An 11,696-nucleotide genomic window follows, 5' to 3' on the forward strand; every position below is an offset into this window, starting at 1 on the left:
ACAAGCATTCCGCATATGTGCCACACAAACATTCATCTAAAGCCATTAAATAAACTCAGAAACACCAGCAGTGTGTCATACATTTCTGAATCATACATGCAGGCCTTCAGATACAACCTGCAACAAAAGTGTTTTAAAAGATGCTACATTGCCAACAATGTGAGCCAATCCTTGTTTTCCCTTGTTACAGATGCAATGAGTTATCTTTCCTGTGCTCATTTAAAATCTGGTGATATATATATATATATATATATATATATATATATATATATATATATATATATATATATATATACACATATGTGTGTGTTTTTGTCTTTGTTTGAAGTGATAGTAGGCCCTGATTTCCATATGAGGATTTGGCTCTACTGTTATTTATTACATCAGAAATAAAAGTTCAAAGCAACAGTTAACTAAGGAGGACAACAGAAGGGGGTAACTTCTGCCTAGGGCCCCAATGATTCTTGACCCAGGCCATTACTGAAGGCGATATGGGACATTTGTATACAGAGCTTTGGCACCAAGCGGAGCGCAGGCAAAGAGCGCCGCTCCGGGACAACAAGGGCCGTTTAATGGGGTCTCTATTTCACTTTCCTCGCGCCAGCCCGCTCCCTCTCACCTTTTAAATGGGCCAATCTATTAACCGTTTTAATGAGCTCCGGCAGACAAACGCGAGATGCATGGCCCACTGCACAATGTGGGGAGGACGACGCACTTCTCCCAAGACCGAGAAGAGAGGCGCTGACGGACAGCGAGGCCCAGCGAGACCCCTCCCTCCCACATTCACACACACACACAACCACACACACAAAAAGGGCGATAACCCATCTAAAAAGCGTTATGGCTCCACATTTCTGGAGACTGAGTGATGACTGACGAAATATTGTGGTAAAAGTGAAAATGATTAGGCTTACCAAATAGTGCCTGCCTTGGGAGACACGTTGTATTTGATTGCTCTGCTGGCACTTGTTAAACTTCCAAATATTTTTATTCACTTAATTATCTAGTTTGCTTGAATTCAGATGCGTGCTATGGTTACTCTAGGCTGGTCTTGGTAGATTAATCGCTACTGTAATTATTCCTAACAAATTATCATAGCACTCCGAACGCATTATAACGAAACGGTATTTATCGAGACTCAAAAATGCTAAGTGAACCTTTAATTAGGCATACATCGAGCTAGTTTGGATCACCAAAGCCCCGTCCATCTTTCTGTGGCTAACATTTCACCGCGGGGTGCGGCCTGCACGCCTTGGCTTAGCGTAGTTGGGGAGTTTTTTTGTGGCGCACCGCATTACATCTGGACGTGCGGACTAATCAGTCAGCCTCCATCAATCACTCTCACGTTTACCACCTCTCCATCACCTCCTGTATTACAGGCACTTAAATAAAAAAAAGAAATGCACGACTGTTTTGCAAAGAGGGAGGCACACACTGAACGCATTTACCAGCAGAGCCCTTATGAGGGGTCTGGGAATTTAAATATTCACTGTTGACACTGTGCAGACCTGGCTGATGGCCAGAGCGGGCCCGCTGCTCCGGGGGCCAAAACATTTCCCCATTCTTACTTAACAGTTAGAAATTACCTCGAAAATAATAATCACACGAAGAATTTGACCTTCTAACTTCATTGTAGCTTTAATTGTGTGCAAAGAAAGTTCCGCGCAGCTGCTCGTTTTCTGCATTTCTAAACAAAATCATAAATAATAACAATAAAAAACTCACAGGACTGTTTTTGTACTGTGCACGATGACGTTCTGTGTGTTTACATAACCTGTGCACCATCTTCACAGGAGTCACAGGATTTTCTGAAGCTCCAGAAGGTCAGTGAAGCAGTTTATATATTTAGAATACGTCAATTAAGCTTCATCAGACTGTCTGCATTATGCTGCATTTCTGTGCGGACAAATAATTACATTAGAACTCGGTTTCACCTGACCACGTGCAGTCTTAAAAAAAAAAAAAAAACTTCTGTGGAGCCTGCTTGTTAATGACCAGCTGCCCGGGGCGTTTCACAAATTACAATTACACCGTTTTATTCCGTGCAAGTAGCTGAACTCCAACGACATACGCGCAGATCTTTAAACGCAGTAAACCTCCTCAATATGAACATTTCTGTAAACACCTGAAATCTTGCAGGCCTCGGTCATTGCACTGTAGCCTTCTTGGATGTGACTTGCCAGAGTTTGCATTACAATTCAAGGTGAAGGCACAAACGCATCTTACATTTAGACATGAAACAAAACAAAACAAAAAAACAGCGTCACAACTAAAAAGAGAGCGAACGCAGCACAGAACCGCATTTTAAAAAAAAAAATAGATACATTTTGAAAATTATTGTAGCATGATCATCTCGTTCCATGACGTTAATTAGGTTCAAGCAAGTAAATAAACGGCGACGGTGGCATTTAATTTAATCAAACATCAGTGGATATTTCAAGTTATCATTTTATCCTGAATGGATTTTGCATTCGTAAGAAGCCTGCATCCTGTAGTGATGAATCTAAACTTTAAAGTCCGTAAAGTGTAACACTGTAGCGTTAAAAGTAATATAAAATATACACGTCTCAATGTCTTTTATTCACAGGTGACACAGAATTTAGCAAATGCTACAAATTATATATTAATAAGACCTCCGGAATGAACTGCGTGACTCAAACACACTAACAAGACTTAAAAAAGAAAGAAAGAAAGAAAGAAAGAAAGAAAGAAAGAAAGAAAGGAAGGAAACTCCCCGAATCATTTTAGCGTCTCTAAATCGCCGTTTTCTCCTCGTTTCGCTCCACTTTCGCTTTACTTGTTTTTCCAAGTTTCTCCCGGGAAAGTGAAGTGACCCGCAGCCCACAGCAGCAGCGTGCAGCGAGTGCAACACAACTGCCGATGCACTGGACATGGGATTTTTTAACTCGCAATACACCACGTTACACTACAGCGCCCACTACATGCAACGAGCAATTCCAATACTGGAGCGGACGCCTTGCACAAAGTTCCTCCATCGCACCCTCAACTGTAAAGTTTACGCTCTACTTCTGCTCGACTTTCATTATTTTCTTCGCGACAACATCACGGTTTGCTCTTTTTTCTTGTTTTTAAGCGGGTGAAAGTGAGGGTTCGGGTCTCCTCGTGGAAACGAAATCGTAACAGAAACTATTAATAGAAGCAGTGATAACAGCGACAGTCTATAGGTATATAAGATGGCATGTTTCAAGAGAAAAAAGAAAGGGATGTTGCACCTACTCGTGGCCAGTTTCCGTGCCCTGCCTTTGGACCTCATGGTGCCAGTCTCTCGGCGTGGGTTTGTTTGGATTTTTTCGTCAATCTTTTTTTCCTCCTTTTTGTTTTTTCTCTGTCCTTTTTCTCTGGGTTTCTCAATCCAAACGCGCTATCTCTCCAGCATTGTCAGTCTGGACACCTTCGCACATGCGCACAGCCAGAAATCTGCCGGCAGCAAGTGCCAGAAAAAGTTTGGGACGATTTATCACTTTGATATTAACCTGATCTGGTCAAGATGAGTGAATCGCGGACATCTCATTTCGTGTCAGTTTTTCAAACGACCACAGAGTGAGAAAGCGGGGCACACTGCAAAAAATGTCAAGAGTTGATGTTTCACATTTAGCCGTGTGTTATTTCTTTCTTCTTTTTTTTAAACCCCAAAACTTTACAAAACTTTTAAATTGAAGTCTATTCATTAGATGGAAGACTTACGGTTCTATGTATTTTGATAAAAACAAAACAAAACAAAACAAAACCCCTCCTTACAAAGACCTAAATTGGTGGATTAAAATAATAAAGCGGCGATTCACTACAAAATTAGACTGAAAACTTTCCCAACAAGTTCACTCTAGTTACTCTGCCTCATGCAATAGATTTTATGTACTTTTTAAAGACATTAAAAAAAGGTTTTTCAGATTGAGCCCTGCACGCTTTTTTTTTCTTTAAAAAAAGATGGATAGCTATTTTTTGCAGTGCAGTCAGCACCCCGGATCTATGGAGTGCCGAGAGCATTAATTATAACGATCCTTACTCTCAATCCTTACAGCGCACCTTTTCTCTTTAAATGACCTCACATTAATCAATGCTCACTTGAATTGCCGATGCTGAGTGTGGTCATTAAAGATTTTATATATTTTAATTGTGTTCTTGAACATTATCCCGAGCACTGGAAAATGAATTAAAAAGTTCCCCCTCCCTCACCCGCTTGGGCACCCGACTGACAGCTTTAATATGAGAGTGGCCACGTTTTCTTTTCCTCCTTCTTCTTCCTCCTTTTTTTTTATAATTCTTTGTGTCACTCCGCTGACAATTATTAATACGTTAAGAGCTTAGTATTAATGCTCTTTTGAGTAGTTTCTGTTGAATTTCATCTCGTGGTAATTGCTGAATGTTCCAAAAGGATGTTTTTACTTGATTTAACTGCGAAGGAGAGGGTTTCTGTCAAGAAAGAAAAGCCTTTTCTCCACACCCCCACCTCTGCAGGTGGAACAGACGTCTCCTTTTTCTCCTGTGGATTTTAAGGGCCACACTGTTTTATGATTGCCGTCCAGGCAAAAAGCAACTTAGTATACTCACTTCATTTCATTTATTGCATTACAGAGACACATTTTGAAACAGAGTCATCAGCAGAAACAGAGCACCAACCACACACCGGAAAGCAGATCCTCGGTATAATTCATTTTATTTGGTAACAACAAATAAAATCAGTAAAATCGGACCCACACATCAAAAACTGATATCTTGTTTATCCCTGTGCAGTGGGAGCCTATTATAATTAAAGTAATTGGCAATTAATTAGACCCACAGGAGATATGGCTCCTCTTGCAGATGAGCACATTAATGGCTGTTTTAATTTGAGCTATCGATTCTAAAGTGCGCAGAAACTGGCTGAACTTGTGACATCATATCTTCTGGCGAAAAAGAAAAGAGTGAATGGATGAATGAATGAATGAAATAACAGACTGGTCAAATTTAGATAATGTAGTGTGTTCACACGTCCACGCCGATTTTTACTGCGGATGAAAACCTCTGTACACACTTTCAGCTTCTGCAGATCACATTTATCTTCTGAAGGATTTGATTTCGGACCCTTTTGATGGGGCAAAAAAAAAAAAAAAAAAAAGACACACCGAATCTCACTGTAAAAATACACACCGGTTATACTCAACTGGCAACGCCAACAGACATACTGTGCATGCCTCTATTAACATATTCTATATTTTTATTTGATTTTATTTATGTAGCTCTGTGTTCACTTAAAGGGCAGAGTTGAGAGGTTAATGCTGATACTTTATTGTGGTTGTACCTCACCCTGCCTTTACTATATAATGACATAAATGGTGCTATTAAGTGGGTTGCGCCTATACACCGTGAAGGTGGCGCGTCGGGCGTGCACAAAACACACCGCACACCGACTGAGAGGGAGAGGGAGAGAGAGAGAGCTTCAGGCAGGGCGCTCAATTATCCTAAATGGAAACAGTTTTCATTCACCGCAATAACTCACTCTTCTCTTCTTCAGTCTTCTTCTCCCCTTTCGGAGCATTTTCCCCACTACATATTTTTTCACGACACGCTGATCCCGATAGTAGTGCAGAGAGAGAGCCCCGTGGGCTGTAATTATTAGACATTAATTGGGCTCCAGACACCAATTCCAAGCACTAAGGCAGCCTCACATCTGCACTTAACGTTAAGTCCGCATGTAAAAAAAGTTAAATTCCAAATTGCGTAAAACGAAGAAAACTTGCCTGAAACAGAAAGCGTTTGGGAGGTTTACTGTAATGCAACGGCGGGTTCAGCTGTGGAGGGGTTAAAAAATAACACGATCTGAACAAGGGGCTGTGGAGACTAAAAGCGAAAAGGGAGCCTCCGGCGCAAGGAAATTACCAGGGCCCGCATGACCTTTAAGCAACGTAGCCTAATCAATCAAGTGATCAACAGTGATATTTATCACCACGTTGTCCCACCAAACCAGTCTGCGCGATCAAAATAAAGGATGTAAAATGTGGATATTTACGTTATTTGATGATGTTAACTTCGACATTAAAATGCACACAGTATAAGTGTCATTTTATTTCACTTTTAATTAAATAATAATAATAATAATAATAATAATAATAATAATAATAATAATAATAATAATAATAATAACTACATTTGTCTTTTCATTGAATAATAATATAAATACAAAATATGTTTAGAATGATTAAAAACAGACAGATAATCGTTAATGGAAAACTTAGGCCACATTTTGGTAGTTTTGGTGTCCTACTGTAGACCTGTATAACTGTACTGACTTTATTATTATTATTATTATTATTATTATTATTATTATTATTATTATTATACGTATATATATATATTTTTTTCTTAAAGACAGTTATTATTTTGTCCGGTGCGTGCTGCCCCTGTGTGGCTGCACCTGTGTGGAGAATTATCGGTTTAATCAGCCGCACAAAGAACCGCTAAGGCAGTATAATAATACTGCGCTGGAGACATTAATCCATCTTCACTGGGAAAACACTTGGCAATACCCTCAGTTAAAATAAAAACAATGTGTAGGCTGAAAAAAAAGACAACTCCTTAAATACAGTTTAAACGTTCCTGTCCCTCGCAGGGTTTAAAAACAGACATTATAAACAATATTTCTATTTGTAAATATGAACGCACAGCACAGTCTGAGAGCATTTATCCTAGCTTGCCTACCAGGTGCAAATGATGTCGTTTTATTTATTGCAGTGTTTTTATAATGGTTTTACCATTTAATCACATTTTTTTCCTGGAAGAAATTCTTTGCTCTGTTTTCTTATACTTATTTTTGTATTATCAGATAATACAACGTCAGATGTATTTTTTTAAAGGTAGAGGTAGTTAGTTGTTTTTTTGTTTGTTTTTTTAAAAAAATAAATCAGTTGGTTTGTTTAGTAGAAATATGTACATAGCACATCATAATTAAAATGAGATAAAAGAATATATATCGTTCTTTGGAAACATGTTTTTCAGCGACGGAACAAGGTTGACACTGATTATAATTGTAAAAGACATAGTCACACTCCAAATTTTAAACTTGGATGATTTTTTTTTTAGAGTAGTACAATTAATAAAAACCCCAAATAGGAAAATGTGATATTCCTTTTATGCTCACGTTTATTATTTTTATTATTAATTCAGGCTGTGTCGATGTGTACGGAAGGCCGAACTCGTTGAAAGTCTTTCTTTATACTATACCCCCCTCTAGTGGATGCCATCCAGGAATGTTTGAGATTCTAAAAAATAAAGTATGAGTGACTGTCAGTGTGTAACCATCCAGCAGCCAAACGTCAGCCCTGTCAGTACTTCCCAGGTAGATGCACATAGACTATGGACCTCTTCCTTGAAATATAGAGGACTGCATGATAACAAGTCTCACAAACTGTGAAATTTATCATTGGACCACAAGAAGAAAAACTTAAAAGCAGAAGGTAAAAGTGAGAGATTAATGGGCTGGCCTGGCTGGTACTGAAGTAAAGTGCATTTTAACTGCGTCTGCCCTCAGAGTCCAGCAGGGCATACAGATTACGATGCGCTCCGGAGACAATTTGTGAAAGTACTATTGATAGGGCTGATGTTGTCGGTTGACATATTAATCTCTGAGGACTGGTTGATGAGCGGGTCTGATTCCCTCCTCCCACGCCACACATGAGACAAGATACACACTCATCCCATCAATTTGCAACTGATGGTCCTCTTGCACCAGTCACATCAAAAGAGAGATCTGAGATGTAATCAATAGGACAATCGATCAGGCTAATTTATTCCCGTTTCCAGTAACAACAGACAGTGGGATCCTTGTCAGGTTCCCGGTTGCAGAGCAATTAAAGAAACACACAAATGGATGCTTAGGCCACAGAAAAAGTCAATAACCTCCAATAATGCAGGCAGCTGACTGCTCACAGCACTGTTCATCTGAACTTGAACCAGACAACATAAAAATAAACTTGAAATCTTTACAGCCATCTTAACCACATGTATGTATTGAGAGGTTTATTCCAATGACCATCAGGAATCTTTCTCTGATCTTTTGCCACAAATATTGGCCTCTCCATAGCCAGGATGAAGATTCTGCAAGGCACTTAAAAGTGAAAAATGGGACAGAGAAATTATAATATGAGTCATAACAAGCTATAGTGTTATTTAGACATACACAGTTCATTTTTAGGATGGTAAAAAAAAAAGATCCTCTGTTTTTGTCTTGTCGTTGTTCTTGTTTCTTGTGAGATTAGTATTTGCTGTAAACTTGAGCTCTTTTGTTTTAATTAAGCTATATCAAATCAAGATGGAACATAACACTGTTATGTTACGTCTGACAAAAACAATTCATGGCTACACTACTAATGGTAATCCATCCATTCTCTTCTTCTTATCCAATTCAGTCTGTTCCAGCTGCCATAGGGCGAGAGGCGAGGTACACCCTGGACAGGTGAAGGGTTAACACAGAGAGACAGACAAGCATTTGTACTCACACTCACACCTATGGGCAATTTAAAATCACCAGTTAACCTTACCTCCACTAACTGCATGTCTTTGACGGTGAGAGGAAGTCAGAGAAAATACACGCAGACACGGGAAGAACATCCAGACTCCACACAGAAAGGTTTTGAACCCAGGTCCTTGCCTCAAAGTGCCTTCTTGCTGTGAGGCAACAGGGTTAACCAACAAACTGCCGTTCTGCCCACAAATACAAATGATGTTTAGTATAATTAGTGCAATTCTTCCCATAATACCTGCTATAGACATCTAAGTGATAATCTTCAAGTACTTGCTGTGAAAACTGAAACAAAGCAGCTCAGTTTTCCCCCAAGTTAAATATAAGTTGTTTCTTTTTAGTGTACCATTTGTGTTTTATAATCATTTAAAGCAATAATACATTTTATGTTCCAGACTCACCAAAATTCTAGCAGGTTGTGCTTTTGAAAGTTTGACATTTGCAAGTCAGACATTTGAACCTATCTCTTCTCATTGTTTTACCTGACCTTGATTCATTCATGGCTCAAAAAAAACAATCAGTCATAGAAGTGATGGCAGCTGTCTCAAGTACAACATTGTGCCATTTTTACATGCACATTCACATGCATGGTTCCATAAAATTATAGTGTCACACATATTATCCTATCCTAAAAAGGGTCCAAATGATATGGTTTTAAATCTGTGTGGTAATGCTGCTGGTCTAAGGCCATTGAGTGTTTTTAGGAATCTGACATTGGACATTGAGTGGTTTCCTCATCAGGAAAAGAGGCTTTCTGTGCTGGCTGTGAGTCTTACAGTCTGGTAATAGCATAGGCACCAACTCTTCCTGGAGGTGTGACAGTCAACCACCCTGCGAAGCTGGTGAACGATGGCTTCCAGGAACTCACCTTTGCCACTTGATACACAACTTGACAGGAGTGAAACTGAGATTTGTTGTGGAATGAACTCTGCCTATTTGTCTTGTGGTAGCTTTGTTTTTGTTCCAGCTCCCAATACAGGTCCTGAGTTGTTGCTTAAAATGATGTCACCTGATTCTCCATTGCAGCAGATCCACCTTCTTAATTTCTACCAATTGTCTGCTCACAAAATTGTTAAGCATTACAAAAAATGAGAACAGTCAATGGGACCATAGATGTCTTTGAGGCTAAGACCTCAAACAGCTCTGTGCCAGTTCCTGACATGGCACAGATACATATGCCTGCTCTTAAGAATTGCAGAACCAGCCCAGGTTTGTCTGTCTGAGCTTTGGTATCTCCTCTTGAGTTATGGTGGACAACATAGTTTCTGTTTAAAATGAACTGTCTGGCCATAGTCAAGAATGCAGTTTGTCAGGAACTGCAGGTTGTTCTGAACGGTAGTAATTGTCACTCATACTTGTTTGGAGGGTTATGTTGTTAAAGGTCTCTACCCAGTAACTACAGCGTTGGTCTATCCCTGCTGAGCATGAAACCATAGAGTGTGTAAAAGTGAGACTGGACACCAATCTCAGCTGGGTCTCTGGTGGGACTCACATGAGCTCACCAGCCCTCACTGTACTTAAGGGCCTTAAATACAGGGCCTATTTTAGAGCAGTTTGGGCTCAGGAGATTGAGCAGGTTGTCTACCAGTTGGAAGTTCAGTGGTTTGAGCACCAGGTGCTCCAGTCTGCAAGCTGAAGTGTTCATAGGCAAGATACTGAACCCTAAATATCCCCCAGTGCATAGTGGGATTGTATGCATGATAAAACTGCCGTACACATACAGCAGAATAAAGAACTTTCTGAATGTGAGTGTGAAAAGATGATTTTGCCTAGTACTCAAAAACACTGATTGCTCAGGCAGAGCAAAAATCATTCAGGGACTGAGATAGCGTAATATGCATATTTAGTAATGTGCATACATTCTTATATTTGTACATATATTTATTCTTATTTTTCTCATATTTCTCATATTTTGTTTTGTTTTTTATGTTTCTTGTATTTTGAACACCACTGTTGCTTTTGGGAAGCTTGCACACAAGAATTTCACTCACATGTGCTGCCAGTGTACCAGTAATGTGATGTGACAATACAAGTGATTTGATTTAATTATTCCCAGTAGCCACTTCATCCTATCCTCTCCTGTTTCAATATTGTCAGGTGTCAGTCACCCAGCGATCCCTCTCTGCCTGTTTACCTCTGGAAAAGGAGCTCTCCCTGGAATACGCCCCCTGTTTTCCCAGATGACCCTACCTCTCTGTCCTCTTTATCCACCATTTCCTCCCTGTCTATATTCCCCACTGCACAAACAAAACAAACGTATTCATCCATAGACTTCCACTGGTAAATAAAACCTATGAACTTGTTCCTGTCTTATGCCACCTTTTGGGCCCAACAGTGTTTTCATTGTATTAGAAAAGAGTGTTTATACCAACTGTATCATTCTATTTCTACTTCACAACATAGGGTGTTCGTGACTCAAAGGAGGGCAGTTGCGTACTGCTTCATCAGATTTTACACTCATTCTCTGCTCTTAAAAGTGGTGAAGGGCTTTGTGTTCTTGATGATATCTCAGAGTCAACTTATCACAGTGATGCAGACACATGTCAGTCTGTTATAGCTTTTGCTCACAATAACATGGTTTTTGGCAGGGCTGATAAGCTGTGAGGAGGCTCTGTGCCACATGGGTCTTACACAGTCCGCCCCTTAAGGATCTTCCAGGCTGCCCATCCAATATAACAGGTTTTATAGGATGAGAAGTTAATTATTTAACTTTCCAGAAACTGGAGAGAAAATCCAGCTAGGCAATTATGTTTATGTTGCAGTATACTGTACAACTGCAAAAGTAGCTCACTGGCATAGAAAATAATCATGAAGTCGGATGTACCCTTTAGATTTTATATCTTGGTTTGTTATTCCTTATGTTTTATGTCAGTGTTTTTTTTTTAAGTAATAAAACAATGAAGAAAGATGTGTGACTTTTCAGAGAAGAACTTTGTTTTTGTTTTTTGCCATTTTCCACTCTAAAAATTAAGAGGCAGACACAAACTGCTGCATTTGCAGAGTTGTAAAACAAAAACTGAAACACTGCAGCACATAATATGAGAAGACAACAAACAGAGCCTCATTAATTACTGCCTTGGTTCGAACAGAGGCAGAGAGAAAGAATACATTCATCAAGGATTGTGTCTCTCTGTGCTTCCAGTGGGGATTGTCTGTGCTAGTGGATTTAAGATGTAAGACC

The 11,696-nt window shown here is 39.5% G+C and overlaps 1 protein-coding gene across 12 annotated transcripts in view; it reads right to left on the minus strand.

The window, feature by feature from the left end:
• The window catches only part of mecom (MDS1 and EVI1 complex locus), a 122,626-nt gene extending 119,107 nt beyond the window's left edge, over window positions 1-3,519 (minus strand). For all 12 annotated transcript variants that reach the window (XM_035911651.2, XM_035911646.2, XM_035911644.2 and 9 more), the window contains exon 1: window positions 3,238-3,519. In XM_035911651.2, coding sequence (XP_035767544.2) covers window positions 3,238-3,274 — 37 coding nt within the window. In that variant the 5' untranslated portion in view covers window positions 3,275-3,519. The remainder of the gene's footprint in view (window positions 1-3,237) is intronic.
• Between the last annotated feature and the right edge of the window lie 8,177 nt (window positions 3,520-11,696).

Source organism: Neolamprologus brichardi, chromosome 14 (genome assembly GCF_056152115.1).
Source record: "Neolamprologus brichardi isolate AB-2024 chromosome 14, ASM5615211v1, whole genome shotgun sequence".
Classification (NCBI taxonomy): Eukaryota; Metazoa; Chordata; class Actinopteri; order Cichliformes; family Cichlidae; genus Neolamprologus; species Neolamprologus brichardi.